This window comes from Rhizomucor pusillus (assembly GCF_041956525.1).
Source record: "Rhizomucor pusillus strain CBS 183.67 unplaced genomic scaffold VTP01scaffold_5, whole genome shotgun sequence".
Taxonomy (NCBI): Eukaryota; Fungi; Mucoromycota; class Mucoromycetes; order Mucorales; family Lichtheimiaceae; genus Rhizomucor; species Rhizomucor pusillus.
Genome location: NW_027192147.1, coordinates 1,669,569 through 1,693,975, shown reverse-complemented (window position 1 = coordinate 1,693,975; position 24,407 = coordinate 1,669,569). Strand labels below are relative to the sequence as shown.

Here is a 24,407-nt window from a genome sequence, read left to right as displayed (position 1 = left end):
CACTACTCCCAACTCTAATTAGCCATGTCTTCTGAAGGGAAGCAGCTCGATGTGGCTACACAGCAGCTGCCATCCTCTGCCCTCGTATCAGCCATTCCACATCTCTTTCAGCTCGCTAGCAACCGTTCTCCTGCACTCGTAAATGTATCTGCAGATCAATCCAGCGCGCTCGCAAACATCATGGCTGTCAGCCAGAGTGGTCTCGCTCTGGTCTGCTCAACCGCACAGCAGGAAGCATCAGATCTGGCTACCATCGCCACCGCTGCTGCTATCAAGGCCCGTACGCCCTTTTTGCATTATCATGACAATGAACAAAGCACCGCACTCGAAGCCGACGCCAAGATTCTCGATCAGCTCGTGACTGAGCAGGATTTATCCCAACAACAAGAAGATCAATCTGGTGCTGCTACTGCCGTAAAGACCGCATATCTAAAGTACCAGGCAAAGCGGAACGAGCCCGTCACTGATGTATTGGGCATTGTTCAAGAAACCCTGGCACAATTCGCCAAGGTCACAGGACGCACCTACGCACCTCTCGAGTACCACGGTCACCCTGAAGCCAAGCATGTTGTGGTTGCCATGGGCGCCGCTGCTGCCCAGGTAGAGGAATATCTCAAAAAGAACAAAAACGCATCCATTGGTCTTGTCAAGATCCGTGTGTTCCGCCCCTTCTCTGCTTCTGAACTTGTCAAGATCATACCCGAGTCTGTTGAACGCATCGCTGTCTTGGAACCCCAGGATTACACTGCCACCTGGAACCCTATCTTTTTGGAAGTTGCTGCTGCTTTCCAAGTTGCCGGTAACGACTCGGTCGATATTGCCAGTGCTCAATATGCCGCCGGCGCTGTCACTCCTGCCGTCATTGACACTGTCTTTAGCCAGCTCAAGAAAGATATCTTGGAACGCAAGTTTATTGTCGGCGGCGAAAGTGAAAAGGATATCCCGGTTGTCAAGAAGGACATTGGTACTTTGCCTATCGAGACACCTTACATCAAATTGCTCGACCAAGTTTTCAAGGAGCGCTTGGAAATCGCCAATGCTGTCAACAGCGCGTCCGTGTGGTCGCCTGATGCAACCAAGCCCGAAACTGCTTCCCCTGAGTACGGTTTCGGTAAACTTGTCTCCAAGGTCCAGGAGCGCGCTCGCTTCATCGATGCCGTTGAGAAGTCCCTCAAGGAAACAAAGCTGTCTGCAGACGCTCACAAGGCATTGTCCCAATGGCTCCTTTTAGCAAAGTCCACAAAGCAACAAGTCGACAAGACGCTCGATGCGGCCGAGGCTGTTGTCAAGGCTTTGCAAGGCGAATCTGCCTCTTCCTCTGAAGTTCAGTCGCTTCTCAAGAACAAGGAGCTTTTGCAACCCAAATCCAACTGGTTGATTGGATCTGATAGCTGGGCGTACGATATCGGCCAGTCTGGCGTCCACCATGTCATCACATCTGGCGAAAACATCAACATGCTCATCGTTGATACCACTCCTTACTCATCTCCCGTTGAACGTGAGCAGCGCAAGAAGGATATCGGCTTGTACGCCATGAACTTTGGCAACGTCTACGTCGCCTCAGTCGCCATCTACTCGTCTTACACTGGTGTCTTGCACGCTCTCATGGAAGCCGATGCTTACCAAGGTCCTTCCATTGTCCTTGCTTACTTGCCCTATGCTGAAAAGCGCAACCCTCTCGAGTCCCTCAAGGAATCCAAGGTGTCTGTCGACAATGGCTCTTGGCCCTTGTACCGCTGGAACCCTGCTCTTGAGCAGGAAGGCAAAGAACCTTTCACTTTGGACTCTCAGCGTGTCAAGAAGGATTTGGAGGCATTCTTGAAACGCGAAAACCACTTTTCTCAGCTGGTTGCTGAACATCCTGATCTTTCAACCGTCCTTGTCAGCTCTCTCGAATCCGTAAGTTTAAAGAAGTTGGTGTATATGGATAAAGTGAAAACTCATCGTATATGTTTGTATATATAGGATGTCAAGAAACGCCACAGTGAATTGAAGCGCAAGGCTCGCGAAGACTATGCCAAATTGCTCGCTGGTCTCGGCGGTGGCGCCAACGGTCCTCCACTCACTGTCCTGTTCGGTTCGGACAACGGTAACGCCGAAGGTCTTGCAAAGAAGGTTGCTGCCCGTGCAAAGTCACGTGGTCTAAAGGTCAAGTTGATGGCCATGGACGATTATGGAGATATCCAAGATCTTGCTGGCGAAACCAACCTTGTCATTATCTGCTCCACTGCTGGTCAGGGTGAACTTCCTTCTAACGGCAGAGAATTCTGGAAGGCCTTGAACAGCTTAACTGTTGGTGACATCAACCTCGGCGAGTTGCGCTACGCAGTGTTTGGTCTCGGTGATAGCCACTACTGGCCCCGTGAGGAAGATGCCATCTTTTACAACCGTCCCGGTAAATTGATCGATGCCAAACTCGAGACTTTGGGTGCTACTCGCCTCGTCGACCTTGGACTCGGTGACGACCAAGATGCTGATGGTTACGAGACTGGTTTTCAGGCCTGGCAACCCGAATTGTGGAAGGCTTTGGGTGTCAAGGATGCCGGTGCGGACGACGATGTGCCTAAGCTTACCGACGACCAAATGAAGCTCCAGTCTAACTACCTACGTGGCACTATCGCCGAAGACTTGAAGGATGAATCGACCGGTGCTATCTCTGAAATCAACGGTAAATTGCTCAAGTTCCACGGCTCTTACGGTCAGGATGATCGTGATCTCAGAGAGGAGCGCAAGAAGCAAGGTCTGGAGAAGGCTTACAGTTTCATGATTCGTGTGCGTACACCCGGTGGTGTGTCTACTCCTGCACAGTGGTTGGCAATAGACGAGTTGGCTGACAAGTATGCCAATGGTGCTATCAAGTTGACTACTCGTCAGGCCTTCCAACTTCACGGTGTCTTGAAGAAGAACCTCCGTACTACCATCCGCGGCATTAACCACTGCTTGCTAAGCACTCTGGCTGCTTGCGGTGATGTCAACCGTAACATCATGTGCACTCCCGTCACCGAGATACCCGAAGTCCACGAGCAAGTGCAAAACTTTGTAAACGAAATGGTCCCTGCTTTGGCTCCCAAGACCAGCGCCTATCACGAGATCTGGCTTGCCGATGAATTGGTCGCTGGCCACGCTGTGCAAGACTTTGAACCTCTGTATGGTCCTACCTACTTGCCTCGTAAATTCAAGATTGTCGTCGCTGTCCCACCAAGCAACGACGTTGATGTTTACGCACACGATCTCGGTTTCATTGCTATCGTCGAGGACAAGAAGGTTGTTGGTTACAACGTTACTGTGGGTGGTGGTATGGGCCAGACTCACGGCAACAAGAAGACATACCCTCGCCCTGCAAGCATGCTCGGTTTCGTCAAGCCTGAACAAGCCCTCGCTGTCGCTGAGGCAGTCATGACCACTCAACGCGACTACGGTGACCGTACCAACCGCAAGCACGCCCGCTTAAAGTACACCATCGACGACTATGGCCTCGACTTTTTCAAGGGCGAGGTTGAGAAGCGCAGCGGTGTCACCTTTGAGCCTGAGCGACCCTTCGAGTTCCGTAACAACGCTGATACGTATGGCTGGGTCAAGGGTGTCGGTGACAAGTGGCACTTTGGTATGTTTATTGAGAACGGCAAGGTCAAGGACTGGCCCGATTTCCCATGCAAGACTGGTCTGAAAGAGCTCGCCAAGTGGCACAAGGGTGAATTCCGTCTGACACCTAATCAGCATCTGGTGATTGCCAACGTTCCTGAGGCTGACCTTGAAAAGACAAAGGCACACTTGGCCAAGTACAAAATGGATAACCTTCAATTCACCGGTTTGCGTTTGAACGCCATGGCCTGCGTTGCCCTGCCCACTTGCGGTCTTGCCATGGCTGAATCCGAACGATACTTGCCGTCCCTGGTATCCATGTTGGAGGAGACGATCGAAGAAGCTGGTTTGCGCGACGATGCCATTACTATCCGTATGACCGGTTGTCCCAACGGCTGCGCTCGACCTTACCTTGCCGAGCTCGCATTCGTTGGCAAGGCGCCGGGTGCATACAACGTGTACCTCGGTGGTGGCCACAAGGGTGAACGTCTCAACAAGCTGTACAAGGAATCATTGCGTGAAGAAGAGATCTTAGCCGAAGTCCGGCCCATCATCAAGCGATATGCTCTCGAACGCAACCCTGGCGAACCTTTCGGTGACTGGGTCATTCGCGCTGGATACGTCAAGAAGACCATCACTGGCAAGGATTTCCATGATTTGTAAAGAAGAACGGCATAAATAGTTTGTATATCTTTATCTTTTTGCTCTTTGTTGTTTCACATTGTTGCTGCTTAGCGTTCTCTCTTTAACCCCTTTCCTTTATTTCTCCTTCCTCGCCCCAACCCAACATACATTTTTTTGCATGCACTTTTAGAGTCTTACGTCTTTATTGGAAACAAGAAAAAAGAATTGGCACTTTTCACTTTTATTTTCTTGGTTACCATGTGCTGTTACACAAAATGTACAACAAAGGACGATTGTACCAGACGCGGCTCAACGCAAGCTATATTTCTCGACAGTTTGGCGTCAATGTAGATTAGAGTAAGTGAAAACATGCAAAGAGGCAAGGACCGAGGTAATCTCAAATTCATCTAAAAGTGTGCAATAATGGTTCTTTTTATTTTTGCTGATATTAAGCAAATTGTTATAAAATTTTTTCATAGGATCATCCTATGTTTTCTCATAATTTGGTAAGGGTAGCGGGCAAGGCCACGTCGTGACGCTATCTATCTATCTATCCTCGGAGCTGCATGCAAGTTTATATTCTTTACGTCGGCAGTATAGCGATGCAAGGAGGAGAGAACGATGCCCAGTTGGAATAATAGGAGGAAGAATAATAGACAGTGCGTGTAACATTAGCCAATTCGACTCTCGTCCTACCCGTTGCTGTGTTGTCGCTCTACACTCTCTCTGTCTTACGTTCCTCGAAGGGCCCATGAGCGATCAGCAAGCAATAGGATCGAACAAGCCATTGCCGTCTCTGGCAGGAGCAGCAGCAGCGTCGCAGCCTGTCACCATCTGGACAAGGATCGCCGATCGGTTCCGGTTTGGCAAGCTTTTGCTTGTGGGCGCGGGCCTCGTCGGTGTATTTGCGGTCATGTTTATTGTCCTGGGCACGCTGGAAGTGTTCAAGAATCGTAACTATCGGGCATTTTTACCGGGAGCGTCCGTTGGGCAAAGCGAGTATCCAGGTGACAGCTGGGGCACAGTCTCAGAGGGGCATTTCGATCTGAGCGGTAAAGGCGACGGTACATACTATGGTAAGTGGGTTCGTTTGTACTCCCCGTGCCCACCGCCGCCGCCCTGACACAAAGTGGGAACAAACAACAACAGATCCCGGGGTGGGTCTCACCTCTTGTGGTACCAGCTATACAGCTCAAGACATGATCGTCGCATTAGTATGTGTCTCCAATCTGGAGAAAAAGAAAAAAAGACTACAGTTTGCATTAAATACCTCTTCACACTCTTTGATAGAACCGCGTAGATTACGGCAGCTATGCCAATCCAAACGATAGTCCCGTGTGCGGTGCCTGCATTGAGATTACAGGTCCCTTAGGAACAGCGAAAGCAACCATCGAGGACCAGGTAAGGGGCGACGACGATCGTGAGATAATTGAGGTTTCTCATCATCATCCCATTTTCCAGTGTCCTGTTTGTGGACGAGGTAGGCTGGTAACGTGTGCAACGCAGGACGAACCTGAGGGGCTGATGGCTCGCTTTTTCTTTTTCTTTACCGCGACAACAGGGTCTGTCGATATGTCACCAGCCGTGTATGGCAAAGTGGGTGACTTTAACCAAGGAAGGATACCCGTCAGTTGGAAACCATGCTAGCAGCTACATCTCGAAGATTCTATTTAATCGTATACATCATTCTTAATCTTGATTGTAATGTTATTATTATTATTATTATTATTATTATTATTATTATTATTATTATTATTTATTCTATTTTGCGAACGAATTGAGTACATTTACTGCGCCTCTTCACTCTTGGAATTCTTCAATGCGGGCAAAGGTCATCTGTACTGTGGTGATTCAAAACAACAAGGGTGCCACGGTAAACTGCGGAAACATGTCCCGTAAGTTACCTAACCGTAGAGCAACGACCCTGCAACAGCAAGAAAGCCCGTTTCTGGCTGTTTGGTGTGACGATTGAGCAGACAGGAAGGCACAGAAATTCCTCCAGAGTCTTTCTATGTACACGCAAGCACATTGCAAGGAATTCTGCGTGAGTAATAGTATAGCAATGCGCATAAGGTCCGCTGGAAATAAGGTTCAGTCATTATTTTCGATAGTTGATTGCGGTTTAAGGTTCGTCGTCGTAGAAACCCGGGGTAGAGCTGTGAAAGTTGACGGTGTCAGGTCGTACACACACAAGAGTTTCCCGCTTTCCCTAGAGACCCACTATGAAGCGGAAGCGCCGGAGAATTGCTTACATGATGTTAATTTCTCATCCCCAAATGCAATGCATATATAAAAGCAGGAGGGGGAGAAACGGCTCCATCCACGGCTCTCGAAAAAACCCATTATTCCTCCCTCGCAATAATGCTTATAAAAACAGCATTGGCTCTCTTGGCTGCTGGGTCAGCCATGCAAGGCGCCGTTGCCGGCATCAATCTCCGTTCTTGGGACGAGGCTCACGAGTTAGCCAAGGCCGTGACAGACAAAATGTCCTTGGAGCAGTGGGTTAACATTACTACCGGTAAGGGCAAAAGAAACCAGATATTTACACCTATATTTTTTTGTAACTCACGAGGTTTGTAGGTACGGGCTGGATGAAATCCGAGTGCGTTGGTAACACACGCCCGACCAAAGATCCGGATTTCCCCTCGCTATGTCTCGAAGATGGCCCTCCGGGTATTCGCTTCGCCAACAACGTCACTGCTTTTGGCTCAGGCATCACGGCTGCCGGCTCCTTTGACAAGGATCAGATCAGAAAACGCGGTGAAGCCATGGGCAAGGAGTTCCGAGGAAAAGGCGTGCACTTTGCGTTAGGTCCGTGTGTAGATATTATGCGAGCACCTCAAACAGGTAAATTCATGCATGTAAGATAAAGCGAAGAAGAAAGCAACGCTAAACCAAGGCTGATAGGACGAGGTTGGGAAGGATTTGGTGAAGATCCTTACCTTGCCGGTGTTGCTGGCTCCTTGACAGTGGAAGGAATTCAGAGCCAGGGTGTGGTAAGTGACGATTTATTGCTCTTTATATAGTTTGTCGTACGTAGCAAACATTTCGATTCACCATCAATATCGATGCTATGTAGATTGCTACCGCCAAACACTATATTGGTAACAATCAAGAAACCAATCGCAAGAACGCAAGTAGACCGAAATTCATAGGAATTTTAACGTTTGTTCTAACCCAATATTCATTTATCTATACAGTCCACTTCCAACATTGGCAAGCGCGCTCTGCATGAAATCTGGACTTGGCCGTATGCTCGCATGGTTGAGGCTGGCATCGGTGCTATCATGTGCAGCTACAACCAGCTCAATGGAACCTGGGGTTGCGAAGACGATTACACGCTCAACACCGTACTCAAGAAGGAATACAACTTCCGGGGTCTCGTTATGAGCGACTGGGGTGCAACCCATTCCACTGCTCCTGCCATCAACGGCGGTTTGGATATGACAATGCCCGTAAGTCCCCGGTTGCCTTTCCAAAAAAGGTATATTTTTAACCACATGATTTGCCACCACAGGGCGATCTTGAAATGGGTGATAACTACACCTACTTTGGTGTCAACATGACAAAAGCTGTCAGGGACGGCGAAGTATCTGAAGAGCGTGCGCAAGATATGGCCACACGTATCATTGCTGCCTACTACAAGCTGGGTCAGGACGAAGGCTTCCCAGAAGTGGCTATCCGCGCCTTCCAACTGGACGAGGCTCCGTACGTTCCTGTTCAAGGTATGTGTGTTTTCTCAGCGGTTATGCAAAGATCGATGTTGGAGAGCATTAACCAATAATTTTATTGGAAACAGAGGATCACGGAAAACTTGTTCGGGAAATGGGTGCAGCTGCTACTGCGTTGCTCAAGAATGACGATAAAATCTTGCCTATTACTAGTTCCGTCAAGAAGATCGCCGTTATTGGTAGCGACGCTGGCCCGAACCCAGAGTAAGATAAATAGTTTCAGATATATGTTGAGAGATCATTATTAATCAATATCTTTTTCACTCGGCATAGTGGTCTGTATGATTCCAACTGCGTGGACCAGGGCTGTGCCAAGGGAACCACTGCTATGGGTACGTATAGCCAATTCGCCGTTTCATCACAGAACTAGAGACTAAAAAGGATGTTTTTTTTGGCGTCCAGGATGGGGCAGTGGAACAGTCCAGTTCCCGTACCTTGTTACTCCACTGGATGGTATCACGTCGCGCGCTGGCGAGGAAGTCGAGGTAGTACATACCTTTGACGACTGGGACGAAGAAGGTGCGGCCGAACTCGCAAAGGATGCCGATATCGCCTTGGTTTTCTCCATGACCAAGGCTGGTGAAGAGTACATGATGGTTGACGGCAACCACGATCGCAAGAACCTTTCGCTTTGGAACAATGGAGATAATCTGGTAAAATTTATTTACCAAAAATTTGACATATGGTTTTGTATTAAACTATTTCTTTTCCCTGCATAGATCCGAGCTGTCGCCGATGCTAATGGAAACACCGTCGTGGTCATCCACTCTGTCGGTCCAGTCGATATGCCATGGATTGATCATCCCAACATCAAGGCTATTGTCTGGCCCCACTTGCCCGGCCAAGAAACTGGCAACTCTCTCGCTGATGTTCTTTTTGGCGACGTCAACCCATCCGGCCGCTTGCCATACACAATTGGCAAGTCTGCAGACGACTACGCTGCTGGCATTAGCCATGATTTCACGGCAAGGATATAGTTGATATTCAACTTTTGAACTGTGGAAAAAGGCCTAATACTTTCTCCTAATAGATTGAGTACACTGAGGGACTTAACACTGGCTACCGACACTTTGATGCGAACGATATCGAGCCACTCTTCCCGTTCGGCCATGGTCTTTCATACACTACATTCGAGTACAGCAAGCTCAAGGTCAAGAAAGGCAGCAAGAAGGACGGTTCGTTGATTCGCGCTACAGTCTATGTCAGAAACACGGGCGATGTGGACGGCGCTGAAATTCCTCAGGCATACATTTCCTTCCCTGAATCTGCCGGCGAACCACCCAAGGTCCTTCGCGGGTTTGAAAAGGTATTCCTCAAGGCCGGAAAACATGCCAAGGTCGAATTCAACTTTGGCGAGACTGAGCTCAGTATCTGGGATCCTGAGTCCGAAGCATGGACCGTGCCCTCTGGAGAGTACACTTTGCACATCGGTGCTAGCAGCCGCGACATTCGACAGTCTGCCAAGTTTAACTTGTAATAGTAGCAGTAAATCCCGTTGTCCTAGTACTTTTTATTTTTTACCACTTTACAGTAAAATCTTCAATTGTCTGTATGAGAAATACCAAATCACAGTGAAATAAACTGAAATGAGCATCAGCAGCAACCAGGCAGAAAGTAAAATCTATTGACTACGACAAATGGCGACACTGAACCAGGACACAGGAATTTCACCTCTGATTCCTGTTCTATGGTTTACCATTATTCCACTGAAACAGCAATATGCCAAAAAGGAAAAATGCAGCGGGCACGTGTTATTATTAGTTAGCATGTCAAGATATTAAAGCTGTCCTGCAGTAGAAATAAGGAAAGGAAGAAAAAAGAAAAAGAGATCATCATGTGCAAGTACAAAAAGGAAAGAAAGGTTGGGAGTGGATGAAGGGAATCGATGGCTAGGGAGTGTCGGGTATGGGGGGTGTGGGGGTGAGTTGGTTGGTTGGTTGGTTGGAAGGTTTCATTCAGTATGGGGCTCCAAATGATCCGTTCGCACTATGTCAACTCCTGTCAGGACATGGCCCAATTGAAGAAAATACACAAATGACATTTACCCTCGTTCACGTTTGAGCATAGTCACTTCACGTCGTAAAGCATTCACTTCATTTTCCATTTCAAAGTCTCGCCGTTTCAACATGGTGATATACTCCACAGCTACATATATATATATATATATATATACAGTAATTTAACATGGCAAGCTCTCAGCAATGCATACTTATTGAAAAATAAGAAAGTATATACCTTTGCTTAGAATTTCCCATTTGCTGGTTTTCAGGTTCTTCTCCACTGGGAGAGAATCACGCAGCTCATCAAAGAGCTCCTTCATCTCCTTTCGACGCTTACGTTCTGCCAGCTTATGGCTCACACGGAGTTCAGGGCTGCGCGAGTAGGGTGTGTCCGATTTGCGGGCTGGTTTCTCTTCTTCGACGATCGGTGCAGCGTATCCATTGTATGCTTCATGCGGGTGATGGTGAGGATGATGATGATGATGATGGTGGTGGTGAGGAGGCGGAGGATGGTATATACTCATGCTGTTTCGCATACCAACGACCGGCATGGATGCACGTCGTGCAATAACGGGTCCAGACTCCATCCCTTCATCCATCAGAATAGATCGTCGACGATGGGGGAGGAGTGGACCACCACCAGCAGCTCCAGCGTAAGGATGATGTCCCATTGCCGCCGACGACGCTGCTGCAGCAGCAGCGTGTCGCTGCATATACTGGTATTGATGATCATTGCCCGACGCAGAGTGCTGTCGCATAGCATGGCGTGGGTATCTCGGATTAGATTCTGCTGGTTGAGAAGAGTGTGGTGCATCGGCCGCGGGAGCATTGGATGTCGAATGCGGGGGACTGGAGGGTGCAGAGTATGGACCATGATTAGGTGGTGCCTCAGGGATGGTTGCTGTGGCAGGAAATCGGAAAGCTATATCTCGACGACCACGTTTTAGTTGTATTCAAAAACCGGCATACCGGGGGGCGTTTATTGCTCTGTCTCACCTCTGTATTTGGCGCTAGTTTGGCGATTGCTAGGGGTTGCCTCGGCTGTTGCAATCGAATGTCGTCGTTGGTAAGGGTCGTATTCTTGCAACTGCGAGATGGCTGGATGCGGTAATGAGTCTCGTCTTGCATACTCTGCTGCTTCCTGAGTAGCTATCCGCTTTGCAAACGGAGACGGTGACGGTGATCGTGAGGAATAGTCATAGTCTGTAACCACTGTCGCAAGTGATCCTCTTCGACTGGCGCTCGCCGAGGATGTAGGCAGCGGCAAGCTGTTAAGCTCTGCAATGGACGGCCGGCGAAAGTCCAGCTGCGGCGCTGCGGCGCCACTGCTGCTGCTGTTGTTGCCATGCAAAGCTGGATCTGTAATGGATCCCCGCCGAGAATAGGATTCATAATTGTATGGCTGTGAGTTTGGTTCAAGAGGAGATAGTAAACGGCTAGGCATATCTTGCATCGGTGACGACGTTACAACGCTGCTGCCGCACTGCTGAGTAGGTGAGGAAGCTGAAACGCTCATGTCGGACAATCTGTGTCGCAAATACTCGTCTGCTGCAGCGGTAGGCTGTTGTGCCTGGTGCTGTTGTTGTTGTTGTTGGTTTGGCAAATTTGTTCTCGGTATAGGCGAGCACGGTTGAGCGTTAGTGATGGACATGAGATGCGGTTTGGTAATTGTGTCTGCAGCTGCTGCCACGGTTTTGCTGAGTGCTTCAGGCGACTAGGGCGATGACCGGACTTCCGGTTTGCTTACCTTGCACATTGGGAGGGGCCAGGTCTCTGGGCTCTGCTGCTTCGTAAGGCTCGTCTACGAGCATCTTGTCCACTGGACTTTCGTCTGCCTTGTTTTGAACATGCAGCAACAAGTCTCGAGCTGGAGGCAGCGTGCGAGCAGAATCGTCGGGATGCACAGTGTCCATCAATGGTTGCTATGGAAAAAAAAAGTTTTCGGGAATAGACTGTAATGAGCTCAAGAAAGGGAAAAAGAGAAAAATTGAGCGTCAGAGTTTAAAGGGAAAGAGCCTGCTCGCAGCAACGAGGTATAAGATTACAGAAACAGAGAGAGTAATGGTCTGCTGAAAAAACGCTCCTTTCCTCCCGTCTACAAACACACACCCTCTCTCTCTCTTTGTCACTCACTACTTTCTTTCTTCCTCACTCTCTTTGTTTGTGGTACCCCCAACCTCCTGGGAGGAATTTGGGCAATGTGACAGGCCCAAAAAAAGCACGAGGTTGCTTTCATGCAGACGGGCTCATCTAAGGGGAGCCCTCGACCGTGCCATGACAGGCAACACACCTTCCCCCACCCCTTTCTCCTCTTCTCTTTCTTTTACGTCCACACATGCATACAAGCCCCACATTCGCTCGGACGAGGAACCAAGCGGGAGGAGGCGGGGTTGTGGAAATAACATTTTACCTGAAAGGACAGATTTTGCATTGCCAAGCATACGGCAGCTCTCTGCTGCTGTACTACTGCAGCAGCAGCAGCAGCAGCAAGGTCCACCACGCTGCGCTGTATACTTTAACCCAAACATTTCCTCTCCCCCCGAAAAAAGCACACGTTGCTCCATGCGCACAAACCCGCCTCGTTGCTGCTGTTGTTGTTCTTTTGGTGTTGAGCAAAACATGCATTATGCAAATAGGGAAAAGAATATACACCCTTCTCTTGAGACAATGTAGTCAAGCAGGGCCTGCCAATCAACAAGGGATGTTCTCCTATATTTTGGAGATCGCCCATCATTGTCATCGACATCGAAAACAAGTATGTAGTCCTTTTAGGTGTCGCATAGCAGCAGCGGTGGTGGCATTGGGACTTGGGATGTTGTCCAGGGGAGGGGAAGGGGGAGTCAAAAGCTCTTTTCACGTGCCCCGACCAGTTGCTTGGACGATCAATATGCCACGCTTATCTCCATCAGACATTTTTAATTTTCAAACATACATACATAGTAGCACGACAGATACCACGATGCAGTATGTGCTACGTTAGATAAGAGTTGGGTTCTCATGGAGATCTTCGCTTCATCGTTGCTTGTCATGTTTGAGGTTATTGTTAGGGGGTCGGATGCGAGGTTCTAATACTCTACCTTTTTACTTCGTATCCTGGATGCTTATAGGGGACATCTTATAGGAATAATTAATATCGATGTCTTGTACCATCGACCATAAAAGCTTTCTAACTCGAGTCCAATACCTCCCTCCTTAACACGATGTACACAGTACTAGTGAATACAACACCAAAGTCAAGTTATTACAGTTAATGACTCTTTCGAAGCCTTTTCTTTTGATTGTGACATGTACGAAAAGACAAAGAATATTCACTGAGTTTGCTGTCAAAGTTCAAGGAGGCTCATCAAGATCAAGCACGTATTTAGAATTAAAAGTTCCCCTGTCAATTGGCAAGCATCATGCGTAGTTAATGCTTAATATATATTTACTTTGACGTCAAGTAATCATAAATATGATGGTTCTATATGGTCGTAACATTATGTAGTGTACTGGATCAAACATGGGTTGTATCATCATGTAAGGAACGGAGCTATAAAAGCGAAGCAATCAACTACCATTAATGCATATTAATGATGCACATTGAACTTTACCCTGCGAGTTCTTTGAATGTAGCTATTGAATCTGAATGAAAAATGAGGCGTGTTACCTGCTCACATTCAGCAAGGGCACAGATACCACCGTAGGCAAGTCTATTGTTGATGATTGATAGTTGAAACTAAATCATTCTATCGAAAGCAACGCTGCCGCATACCCCTTGGAACTAATCATGATAGGTCAGGTTAAAACTCATAACCATCATTCCACTGCTAGCCTTTCGCGCTCTTTATACCTTCTACTGCGTGACAGTTCCTAGGGATTTGACAAGCTAGTCAAGCTTGCAAAAAGAGACCGGGATCCAATTTTTTACCGGAAAGGAAAAGCTCTTCTACAAGATTCACGGTCGGACAAGATGAGTATAGGGATCCCTTGTGTGACGTCAAGCTTTGTGTCACCATCTTACAGGCAGGTACACTTTCGGCGGAACTAAATGAATGACGCGATTTTTTAATAATGAATTGACGGCTCGATTCATCATCGCTCAATGGCTTGTACGATGCAATCAATAGAGTCTCGATGGAATTGTGACTGATGTTTGAATGATGGATAAGCTGGAGCCCGGGGCGCGAATCATTTGTTCTGGGTATGTCTGATGTTGTGTTGTGATACGAGAGGCATTGTCATGAGGCCATGTTGTTGTTGTCTCCGCTCGCCGTCAAAAGAGTAGAAGTGTCCAGTGATGAGGAATGAAATACGCTCGAGTATCTCTCTTATGGAAGATAGAAAAGAAGAAATCTCCCATCTGCCCGTCTTTCAAGACCAGCAGCGCATCTCATGCAGCTTCATTACTGCGTGCTTGCGCATGAGTTGAAGCTTGACTGGTCGACCAATCATCGTCACATCCAAGTGGATTAAACCTTTTTTTTCTGGGCGCATTTGTTTTTTTCTTTTCCCTTTTCATCCTCCTTTGATGCCTGAAGCAACCAAATCTAGAGTATCATCGCTAGCAGCTGCTGGTGCCGTGCGGACTCGGCCAGCTCCCACCACCGCTGCTAAGAAGCCTGCTTCCACCACTGCCACGACTGCTCGTACTTCTACTACGAGAGCTGCCGCGGCGGGAACGACGACACGCACTGCGACTACGTCGGCGTCCCGTGCAACTACTGCTGCTTCGAGCACTGCAGCAAGTAAACGCGCCAGTGTAGGCGCCACCACGACGACGTCTGGCTCTCGAGCGACGGCGACCGCGTCTGCAACCCGACGAGCCTCAGCAGCGGCAACCACCACATCCACGGCTCGAAAAGCACCAGCATCAGCAGCAGCAGCACCGTCAGCAACATCACCTACTGCGTCCAAGACGTCGTTGTCGGAATTGCGAGCCGAGATCAAAAGCTTGACAGAAAAGGTAATTTTTTAAGGGTTTTTTTTCTGGTCCTTGATGCTTATTATTACTCTGACTCCTCCTCCCAACTTTCTTTTCGTGTTCAGCATGCAGAAGCGACTGCCGCTCTGGGGGAGAAGCAAAAGGAGACCGAGGCCAAGGAAGCAGAACTCTCCGCCCTAAAAGAGCAACTCGAAAAGGTGCAAGCAGAGCTCAAGGAATTGAGTGAAAAGCATCGAGACGAAATTGAAAAGCAGACAAGCGCATTCAGTGAGAGCCTCGAGAAATCAGAACAAGCGCGCGCTGAACTGGAACAGAAGATGCAGCAGCTAACGAACGCGCATGAGGAGAACACGACTGAGCTTAATCGGCAGCACGAGGAGCAGCGTGAAGCCTTGCTTGAGGAGATTGAAGATCTCAAAGAAAAACTCGAAGAAGAGCGTGAAGCCTTGAAGGAGCAGTTGCAAGCAAAGGAAACTGAGCTGATCAAACTGCGCAAGGAGATTGATGATTTGCGTGAAACCATTCAGGTAAAAAAAATATACACAAGAAACGTGATAATTGCAGTCTTACTCACATCGACGGATTCTATGCAGGACATGCACAAAACGCAGGAGAATCGGCTTACTTCGTTGAAAAATGAGCTTACCAGTCAACATGCAGAGCAGGTGCGGCAGCTCAAAGAAAACTACGAAGAGGAGATCTCGAAGCTGCGCAAACAAATGCCCAAGGATGATAGCAACGACCGTGCATCTTTCGAAGAGCAAAAGGCAGAGCTTGAAAAGAAATTAGAGGTATGTAAAGATACCAACTGAAATTGCATATACAAGCAATGTTGACGCCAATTTGTGCACAGGCTCTGGAGAAAGAAGCAAAAGAAATGCAGACAAGACATGCAGAACAATTGGAGGCGTTGAAAGCTACATACGAGAAACAAACTGCAGATCTTAAATCCAAGCATTCTAAAACAATCGAAGAAATAACAGAGGATCACATTGTAAGAAAGAAAGAAAGAAGAAAGATCTTGCATGCCCGTTGGGTTACCTAAATTTCTAACCCTGTTTGCTTCAAGTCCAATGTCGCTGCCATCCACAAGGAGCATGGCGAGAAGATCGAGGAGTTACAAAAGCAGTACGCCGAGAGTGAAAAGAAGCTAAAAGAGGAACACGAAGCTCAGATCGCAGAGATAGCGCGCAAAGAAAAGCAAGACACGCTGCTCGCTCAAAACGAGACACATAGCTCGCATCAGGCAGAAATTGAACGGATCAAGAACGAAAGTGCATCCCAAAGACAGAATTTGCAAGAGTTGAACCGACGGTTACTAAGTCAGGTAACCGGTCTCCGTGCAAAGCATGGCGAAGAGAAGCTAGCCTTGGAAGAGAATTACAGAAACAAACTTGAAAAGGAAAAGGTATGTTGCTACAAATATTTACCGAAATAGAACAAGTTCTTGCCAACACAACACTGCGTTAAGAAAACGATCCACGCAGAGTATACAGAAAAGATGGCTCTATTGAAACAAGAACACGTTCAAGATCTTGAGATGCGTATCAAGCAGCTTCAAAAGGAAAATGAAGAGCAGATACAAAAGTTGCAAGAGGAGCACGCAGCAATGCTGGAGAGTCTGCAGCAGCAGCAGCAGAGCAAGGAACCAAAGTTGACAGTTGCTGCCCGCGCTGAGCTTGAGCAAGAAATAAAGACGAAATCTGACCGTCTTTTAGACCAGGAGCGAAAGAATCACGAACGGTCTATTCAGCAACTCCAGGAGCATCACAAAACTGCCTGCGAGCAGCTTGAAGCGCAGTTGAAGGCGGCTGTGCAAAAGAACTCTGAACTGGAAAAGGAGTACAAGGCTAAACTCGAGAAGCTTGAAGCTACACAAAAGGATAATGCAAATGAATACCGAAAGGAAGTTGAGGTACGCATATGCACATGAGACAGAGGCGGTCTAACTAATAAGTACGTACGTAGGTCGCACTCCAAGAGGTACACAAAAAGGAACTGGAACGTTTGGCGAGCAAATATGAGTCAGAGTTGAGTGAAGCCAAGAGGGAGCATATCCGCCAGCGAGACCGCGAGAAGGAATTACATCAGGAGCAAACGAAGCAGCTGAAGCAAGAACACGAGCAGAAATTGAGAGAGTTGACTAGAGAGGTAAATGATTACTGCATACATACATAATCAACGCACGCTGACGAAAATGCCATGTAGATTGAAACACTCAGAACTTCAGGTGTTTCCAAAGTGAAAAAGGTACAAACAGGTTTTCACACAGTAAGACTTTTCAGTTTGGTTCTAATCTTGAAAACAAAATACATAAGCCCGATCAACACAACGTTGAGATTTCGGCAATCACTGTGGAAGGAATTGTAGCGGATATCGGTCGTCTAGTTCAAGAATTGGACACCCAGGCAAAGACGAATGAATCTGTACCCAAGGTAAGGATGTCAAACTTATGTTTTCAGTATTGATAAATACTAAATGGACGGAGCATATCTTTAGTTGCTTTCACAGATCCGTAGTCAATTGACTGTCATCAAAACGTCGTGCGAAAATGCATTGCATGAAACTTCTACCACTGCTGCCGACCATAAAAGTGACTCGGTAAGAGTAGTAATTTTATTTTCCTGCAACGTGTGCGTCGTTGAATAACAAAATCAATATCGTCTTCGCTAGATCCAGAAAGGACATCCTGACCAAGACCGCCTCAAAGACGAGCAGAAGCAAATGCAGCAGCAAGTATCTTATTTTGACCGAAAACAATGCATCTTCTAATTTAGGCCCTATTAGAGCTGTTGAGCAACTGGTAGTGCAGCAGAAGAAGGAATCGCCGTTGCAATAAGTACCCCCGTTGTTCAATTTCCAAAGACAACGCAGGCATCTAAGACTCGTACAGAAAATAATCTATACATAATCTCTAATCCCCAGCGTAGCTACTACATGCAATGTAAACTTTATATGAACCTGACAAAACAAAAAAAGCCCCACAGTAGTATATAAATATATATGCCTTTTTAGCTTATTACAATCAGCTATTATACGGACGGCAGTTTTCAATGTTTGTTCAAATCTAAAATGAGGATATCCATTCAAAATTGATTGATAATAATAATAATAATAATAAAACTAAATGGAATTAGGGTAAGGCGGGGAATAGCGAAAATGGGACGATATACTTTGACATTAAAAGGTATTGTAATTATTCGCGTTCGATTTCGTTGCGGATGCGGAACCTTCTTCCTGGGCTTGCAACAGTGATTCATGTTCTTGCGCAGCCGAAGCTGGGAAACAGGATCAATAAACTATGAGACGGATAAGGAAAGAAAAAGACAGAGATTACCTTGAGTCGAAGAAGAAACAGCAACGCGCTCGCCGGAGTGGGGGATCTTTAAGCAGCGTATACCGAGGAATTCGCAGAACTTGTTGATGACGGTGGATGCCCAGATGCCATAAACAATTGCGGAAAGTGCAAAGAACACCCACAGGACGTACAGTTCGGCTGTAGCAGATACAAGTCGACTGTGGAAAAAATTGCTGTCAATCTTTTTCTTTTTTGCCGTGACGAAAGGTATTACTACGTACATCTCAAAGATTCTTGGGACGATACCGATGAGAATAGCCATTAACCAAAGCGCGCCCAGTAAACCGTAGAATGACGGGAAAGGTGATTTTGTGAGATGCGCCAAAATAATGTTGGATGCCATGAAACCAAACATGATACCGACGGTAACTGTAAAAAGGATGAAATGCTCCTGTTCCAAAATGATCGAGTAAGGCGACCATGCCCACAGCGAGATCGCAACAGAGTACGATGCAATGGGTCCGAAAACAGAGGCAACAATGTACAACTTTCGTCTAACAGATTCTCCACGGCTGGCCTTGTAGATGGAATAGAAACTGCGCGGTAGCAGCTGATTAGATGCAGATCCATGCAGCACACACACATACTTATGACTTTTTCGATCCTTACCACATTGGGCAGTGAGTTGCAGCAAAAAAGAATACCATTCCCCACACGAATATCTGGGCACAGGTAGTCTCTCCTGGCAAAATGGTGGTCAAGAAAGATAGCAAGGGTATATCAGCCAACGGCACATGCCACGATCCAGCGCCTTTACATGGATAGGGATTAGTCAAACAGCTGTGTCTAGCCCGAGACATCACAGCTTGATTTACCAAAAATGCCGGACCAGATGAAAGCAAAGCAGGAGAGCATGATTCCTTCAGTCGGTCCATTCACGATACCAAGGTACAAGACACCGGTAAAATATTCCTCAGCCGTAGACAGATAGAAGCCGACGACCATGACGAGGTACAAGACGAGAGCTTCGGTGCTGTGTCCGAGACCGAGCGCAGCAGCCTGCAGCAAGACGACGTACGTGCAGTTGATGGCGTCACATCCATGGTCGAACAGCTCCCCGAGAGGAGACGAAGTGCCTGTCCGTCGCGCTTGCTTGCCATCCATGTTGTCCAGCGTCGAGTAAAGCCACAGACCGGCAGCGAATGAAAAGTAGATCCATCGAGGCGTTTCGTCCGTGTACAGTAAATCCGGAACGACGCATATAATAATCAAAACGTTCAACATCATAAGGATGAGACCAGACAGCGTTACAAGGTTGGGACTATATTATATACGCCAAATTAAAAACAAAAATCCCTTTCATCCCCACTCTAATGCTCGCTCGCTTACGCTATCCAAGTCGGTAAAAGCGTCACTGCCCAGCTCCAGTATGGCTGCAGAATGTACTTTGACACTAACGACTTGTCTGTCGCTGCATACTTGTAGAACCTCAAGTTCTCCAACTGCTCTTGGCTCAAGAACTCATTCTCGAAATGTCGTTTTAATTTCCACATTACACGACCAAGGAAGGGCAAGTAGTGGGTGAAACAAAGAAAAGGGACGGACGGGAATCGGCTGTGTTCCTAGCGTTTCGTACCTGGTGTCACCAGCCAGGAGCTTGCTCCGAAAACCGGCCTTCCTAATCCCCATGACAACCCGTGCACGGTCGCGTGCTGTCACAAAGATTACTTTGTGATCTACAGAGAGAAAAAGGGCTTTTAATGTAAAGTAAGACAATGCTGCTGCGAGCAAAACATTGGGCGATTATGCAAAAAACTTATCGTTATCTAAAGATCTAAAGCAAACGTTGTACATGTTACTACAGCGTCGTCATCGTCATCGAAACTTAGATGACGGTTTGACAAAGAATGATAAATTTCGTTATTAGGCTAGCAAGCAGTTGCTATCATTGTCCTTGCACCGCGATCATCGGTTAGATCACTGATACATAGGCCACGCATCACCAAAGCGTAAGCGGTTGCCGTTAGCACAGAGTTTTTTTTTTTTTTTTTGAAACCAAGAAGTCTTGTGGCACGTCGACGCGTTCCGTTCGTTCCTCGATTTAGAACCAAAGAAGGCAATCCATGGACGATCCTGGAAATCACACTAAACGATCGTTCGATGACGACGACGACGAAGACGAATGGGAACGTGAAGCTCTGCGATCTTCTCGGTAAACGACGATTGGACTAGTTGCTCCTTCAGTTGCTAATTCCCTTTTTTGCAAAAAAGACCAGGGCCGCCAAGTAATCTAGCAAAACTGTCTTCAACTTTGAACGCGCAGAATGACGAGTTACAGTAAGTATCAAGTTGCTGACATGTGACCTTGGTATTTATCAAAATTGTTTGCAGGTCGACGATAGCAACGCTGGAAGACAAGCTGCTAGGGTTACGTCAAACGCTCATGCAAGTCGAAAAACAGCTCTCCGAAGAAAATCGCCAAATTGATGAAAAGAGCTTAGACGTATGGCAACCTGTTTTTTTCTTTTTGGATCAGCTAAAACCATAACTGACATATCCTTTTTATTTCAGTACGATCAGGTCTTTTCATCCATGGTGGATCAAGCTCAAGAAGCCTTCAATGATAGCAAATGTAGGTTTCGCGATAAATGCTTTCAACAATGCTGGAAACTCACGCTGTACATACAGCAGCACCGTCCCTTTGCTCCCACGAAGGTTTGTGGGCAGAATATTTGCATGCGGATGAGCAATTGGAATTAGATGTGCTACATGCGCTCGAAGAGTTACATATCCAGATGCTCCCTTCACGAAATGATGGAGAAGAGGTAACTTTTGACATCTGCGGCATCTATGAGGCCATGTACTGAACTTGAAACAGACATCCGAGGCAAGGTCCAAAGGGAAAGGGACAGATACAGAGGGTGATATTGAAGATTTGATGGCAAGGTATAACGCTTTGTGTACCACAAAGTCTTTGTGTACTTATGATCCGTCTCAGATACCGGCGAGCAGAGCTGCAATTTCTTAAAACAGATGCTGCATGTAAAGGATATGAAGCCAAGATTTTGAGTTTTGAAAAGGATCTCTCCAAATTGAATGGTTTACCCCAAATCATTCCTATTTTAAAGTGAGTAAGCTGTTGCTGCTGACAAGGGAATGAGGGGTGTTTAGTAATATGTACATTTTTCTCCAGATCAACCACAGAAAACTACGAGGCCGAGACAAGGCAGAAAATAAGATCACAGGAGGATCTGCAACGCAAAGTTGTCGAGCCGTTACTTTCAAAAGCGGCAGCTATCAAGATCCAGGCACCGTTAGCCGATGCTCAATTGCAATCCAAATTATCCGCCTTGCAGCAATATTCTTCAAATCTCGAAATGGTAGGGACTTGGTCAGTGGTATCTACATACAATCTGCTAATGCCCTTTTACGCTACAAGGTCTACAATGCGCTCCTAAGACAACGGTCATGTCAGCAGTTTCTTTCTTACGGCTGCGAAGTAGATGAACACTATTTTCAACGTCGCTTGCAGATCTTGGAAGTCCTGAGCCACGAATTGTTGGAGGAAAAGGCAGAGCATGAAAAAGGAATGGTATGTACTTACCGACATCCATGTATCTGTTGGTAACAGTTACTCATCGGTACACTATCTCTTAGAATGCTGTAAACGGAGCAGGACGGCATGCGGATTTGCAGGATAAAAAGGACGAAATTACAATGTCTTCCATAAGCGAGCTTCTCCAGCATGGTAAAATTTTGTAAACTTGCCCGTATTTTATCCAACATCTTCTTGACGCAACTACAGCCAAACCAGAGATCCTGACGACGTCGCGGAGGCGGTCTTTAACAGACTTGTCAAGCTTGAATAAGGTGAATGCAGTAATGCAATACGAAAAACGACGGACAGAAGAATGGTCAGAAAATTTCAATGTAATCCTGGATGCAGCGCAAGTTTTGTAAGTATCCTCTCTTTTCAAAGCACATGTACGGTTTCAGTATGCTGATTCCTATTTTCAGGGATGATACCAAGAACAAGCTGGCCGATAAGCTTTTTGAGCACTCTGCCACCCGAGATCAATTACTGATGATGCCATCGGTAAGTTTAACAATTATAATTGTCTGGCTGATTCGTCGAACTAACATTGCAATTTTTTAGAAATACACTGACCTCCAGAGCGATCTTGAATTCCGTGTAAACGAGCTGCAAGAAGCACTGGGTGATCTAGAAAAGGTGAATACTTAGTTTGTCAGATTTGCTTACACCGCCACTGACACTGTATATACAGGCTAGCAAGGAAGACGCTGAATTTCTTGAACGAAAAGACCTCTTCTCGTTATTCTTTACGGATCCCGATGCATTCGCAAAGCTCGTTTCCACTACCCAAAACGATCGACAAACGATTACATAGCACATACCCGATATTTCATCTACTCCCTTCCATCTTCACTCGTACCAGAAGCGTCTGAAACGGGCACCTCCCACCACCAGCACTCTGATATTTTAATCGTCATATATTGTAAAGAACAAGTATATATACAAGAATTATTTGATCAATGTTGTGAACATCGAATTCGTATCATCCCTAGTTTACTACTCTACGGCGTGCTTTTTCCTGATCACTGATATACCATCAAAAATCGGAAGCATCAGCACTGTCACTCGCGGATCCTTTCGCACATGTTCATTAAATTCGTGGCATATCTTTGCAGTTTTCATGATATTCTTCGAAGCATCCGGCGTCTGATGGTCCTCGTGGCCGGCTGCTCGGTGAACTTGACCAAAGAAAAGGACTTGGACAATTGAATTAGCTGTCGTTCCAAACTTTGATCATGCAAAGCACATACTGTTATCTGCAATTAGCACTCCATCGTCAGCCAAAAGATTATTGTCCAAAATCAAATTGAAGTACGGAATATAGCCTTTCTTGTTCGCATCTAGTATGGAAGGAAAAAATGAGCCATCTGTACAAGCCATTTGAGCATGATCGACGTACCGAGAAATATGAGATCGAATTGCCTTTTTTCTCTTACGAGGCTTTCCAAGCTTCCATTCCATTCAGTATTCGATGAGATATATATCGGGCTGCATGCAGAAATTACCTCTCGATTGCTTTTCCCAATCTTAAATCCACCTTGTGTTGCAAATTAGCTTTTTCGACGTATTGCTTTGCGACTGCGTGACATTCTGGGTTCGCTTCCAAGGAAATCAAGGAGCCAGTAGACCTCAAAGCGGAAGCCATCGCCAATGCCGAATATCCCGTAAATGTACCAATTTCAAGCACATTTTGGATTTTCAAAAGACCAACAAGCGTGTGCAGCAACCTCGCCTGGACCTCGCTCACCATCATGTGTGCGTTTCCAAACTCGCGCGTCGTCTTTTGCGCAAGTTCAGAGAGAACAGGTTGCACCGACAACGGGCTGCTCATTTCGGTGCAGTATTTCTCCTCAGGCAGTCGCAGCCTGTTGCTTGCGTTGCTGACCGTATTCTCGACAAGAATGGACGAATGGTACCGCTTGGTAACTAGGTTGACAGCCCAAATCGCTTGCCATGATCTGATACACCGGCAGAGCATTCGCTAACGACTATGTAGTCCCCGAACTACTGCCAACTTTGGTTTTCTTTTTTTCTACTTTTCCTCTCTTTTTCCTTTTGCGGAGTAAACCATGTCTTCTGCGACACCTCAAGAGATCTACAGGGGATGCAACGAAGCACTCGACACCTTAGCCGATGTGTGGGATCACATGCTGAAGCTTTTGCAGAACGTGTCGCAAGCGTCCGGCAAGTCGCTTCGAGTTGAACCCAACCTCACGGAGCTGCAGCAATCCAGGCGAGATCTTGACAATTTATTTGCAAAGCTAAAGTCAAGCGCCACCTGGCTGCAGGAACACAAACAGGCGCTCGACGGCAGTCGTGTGATGACAGATACAACCGGTCAGCAGCAACTCCACAGTGCTATTCGTGAGCAGGATCAACTGCGTCAGGTATTGCTGGAAATTCATGTGTTACTCACTCAACCTGGGGACCTTAATACATATATCATCGTTAGGAATCCATTCGGGTATCAGAGCAGGTGAAAGCTCTGCTAAGTCAGTCTTACGCTCTCCAGTTCCAACTCGATATGCTCTTGGCTTCTTGTCAAGACCACCCCGTTAACAAGACTCATTGATGATGATGATACCCCGCCTTTTTTTTCTTCTTCTTCTTTTATCGAGCACAGAAGACCCAGAAGAGAAAACCAGATAGATCATTT

The 24,407-nt window shown here is 46.8% G+C and overlaps 10 protein-coding genes across 10 annotated transcripts; 6 read left to right on the top strand and 4 right to left on the bottom strand.

The window, feature by feature from the left end:
- Positions 1 to 24: 24 nt before the first annotated feature.
- VTP01DRAFT_8838 (uncharacterized protein) lies at positions 25 to 4,245 on the top strand (the record flags this gene model as incomplete). Its single annotated transcript, XM_069388003.1, has 2 exons — positions 25 to 1,899; positions 1,966 to 4,245. The coding sequence occupies 2 exons, from the start codon at positions 25 to 27 to the stop codon at positions 4,243 to 4,245; spliced, it is 4,155 nt and encodes a 1,384-aa protein (XP_069241716.1).
- A 712-nt stretch (positions 4,246 to 4,957) lies between these two features.
- VTP01DRAFT_8837 (uncharacterized protein) lies at positions 4,958 to 5,853 on the top strand (the record flags this gene model as incomplete). Its single annotated transcript, XM_069388002.1, has 5 exons — positions 4,958 to 5,282; positions 5,356 to 5,420; positions 5,497 to 5,607; positions 5,668 to 5,686; positions 5,768 to 5,853. The coding sequence occupies 5 exons, from the start codon at positions 4,958 to 4,960 to the stop codon at positions 5,851 to 5,853; spliced, it is 606 nt and encodes a 201-aa protein (XP_069241715.1).
- A 714-nt stretch (positions 5,854 to 6,567) lies between these two features.
- On the top strand, positions 6,568 to 9,414 carry VTP01DRAFT_8836 (uncharacterized protein; the record flags this gene model as incomplete). Its single annotated transcript, XM_069388001.1, has 11 exons — positions 6,568 to 6,724; positions 6,787 to 7,053; positions 7,114 to 7,202; positions 7,286 to 7,339; positions 7,407 to 7,661; positions 7,724 to 7,931; positions 8,006 to 8,141; positions 8,211 to 8,269; positions 8,340 to 8,590; positions 8,657 to 8,902; positions 8,968 to 9,414. 11 exons carry the CDS (start codon positions 6,568 to 6,570, stop codon positions 9,412 to 9,414), a joined length of 2,169 nt encoding a protein of 722 aa, XP_069241714.1.
- Positions 9,415 to 9,892: 478 nt separating this feature from the next.
- VTP01DRAFT_8835 (uncharacterized protein) lies at positions 9,893 to 11,850 on the bottom strand (the record flags this gene model as incomplete). The annotated part of the gene is made up of 5 exons (XM_069388000.1): positions 9,893 to 9,923; positions 9,983 to 10,082; positions 10,173 to 10,859; positions 10,934 to 11,617; positions 11,685 to 11,850. 5 exons carry the CDS (start codon positions 11,848 to 11,850, stop codon positions 9,893 to 9,895), a joined length of 1,668 nt encoding a protein of 555 aa, XP_069241713.1.
- A 1,522-nt stretch (positions 11,851 to 13,372) lies between these two features.
- Positions 13,373 to 14,368, bottom strand: VTP01DRAFT_8834 (uncharacterized protein; the record flags this gene model as incomplete). The annotated part of the gene is made up of 5 exons (XM_069387999.1): positions 13,373 to 13,466; positions 13,528 to 13,626; positions 13,689 to 13,697; positions 13,767 to 13,786; positions 14,324 to 14,368. The coding sequence occupies 5 exons, from the start codon at positions 14,366 to 14,368 to the stop codon at positions 13,373 to 13,375; spliced, it is 267 nt and encodes an 88-aa protein (XP_069241712.1).
- A 76-nt stretch (positions 14,369 to 14,444) lies between these two features.
- Positions 14,445 to 17,697, top strand: VTP01DRAFT_8833 (uncharacterized protein; the record flags this gene model as incomplete). Its single annotated transcript, XM_069387998.1, has 12 exons — positions 14,445 to 14,879; positions 14,963 to 15,385; positions 15,452 to 15,649; positions 15,712 to 15,852; positions 15,928 to 16,266; positions 16,330 to 16,773; positions 16,827 to 17,009; positions 17,067 to 17,108; positions 17,177 to 17,293; positions 17,358 to 17,459; positions 17,532 to 17,590; positions 17,646 to 17,697. 12 exons carry the CDS (start codon positions 14,445 to 14,447, stop codon positions 17,695 to 17,697), a joined length of 2,535 nt encoding a protein of 844 aa, XP_069241711.1.
- A 341-nt stretch (positions 17,698 to 18,038) lies between these two features.
- VTP01DRAFT_8832 (uncharacterized protein) lies at positions 18,039 to 19,709 on the bottom strand (the record flags this gene model as incomplete). The annotated part of the gene is made up of 6 exons (XM_069387997.1): positions 18,039 to 18,136; positions 18,196 to 18,374; positions 18,438 to 18,752; positions 18,826 to 18,967; positions 19,032 to 19,477; positions 19,546 to 19,709. The coding sequence occupies 6 exons, from the start codon at positions 19,707 to 19,709 to the stop codon at positions 18,039 to 18,041; spliced, it is 1,344 nt and encodes a 447-aa protein (XP_069241710.1).
- A 570-nt stretch (positions 19,710 to 20,279) lies between these two features.
- On the top strand, positions 20,280 to 22,565 carry VTP01DRAFT_8831 (uncharacterized protein; the record flags this gene model as incomplete). The annotated part of the gene is made up of 14 exons (XM_069387996.1): positions 20,280 to 20,368; positions 20,428 to 20,493; positions 20,548 to 20,659; positions 20,728 to 20,788; positions 20,845 to 20,981; positions 21,035 to 21,102; positions 21,155 to 21,283; positions 21,350 to 21,536; positions 21,596 to 21,748; positions 21,814 to 21,904; positions 21,962 to 22,112; positions 22,174 to 22,252; positions 22,313 to 22,387; positions 22,443 to 22,565. The coding sequence occupies 14 exons, from the start codon at positions 20,280 to 20,282 to the stop codon at positions 22,563 to 22,565; spliced, it is 1,521 nt and encodes a 506-aa protein (XP_069241709.1).
- A 182-nt stretch (positions 22,566 to 22,747) lies between these two features.
- VTP01DRAFT_8830 (uncharacterized protein) lies at positions 22,748 to 23,729 on the bottom strand (the record flags this gene model as incomplete). Its single annotated transcript, XM_069387995.1, has 4 exons — positions 22,748 to 22,947; positions 23,002 to 23,091; positions 23,151 to 23,200; positions 23,257 to 23,729. 4 exons carry the CDS (start codon positions 23,727 to 23,729, stop codon positions 22,748 to 22,750), a joined length of 813 nt encoding a protein of 270 aa, XP_069241708.1.
- A 91-nt stretch (positions 23,730 to 23,820) lies between these two features.
- VTP01DRAFT_8829 (uncharacterized protein) lies at positions 23,821 to 24,323 on the top strand (the record flags this gene model as incomplete). Its single annotated transcript, XM_069387993.1, has 2 exons — positions 23,821 to 24,138; positions 24,204 to 24,323. 2 exons carry the CDS (start codon positions 23,821 to 23,823, stop codon positions 24,321 to 24,323), a joined length of 438 nt encoding a protein of 145 aa, XP_069241707.1.
- Between the last annotated feature and the right edge of the window lie 84 nt (positions 24,324 to 24,407).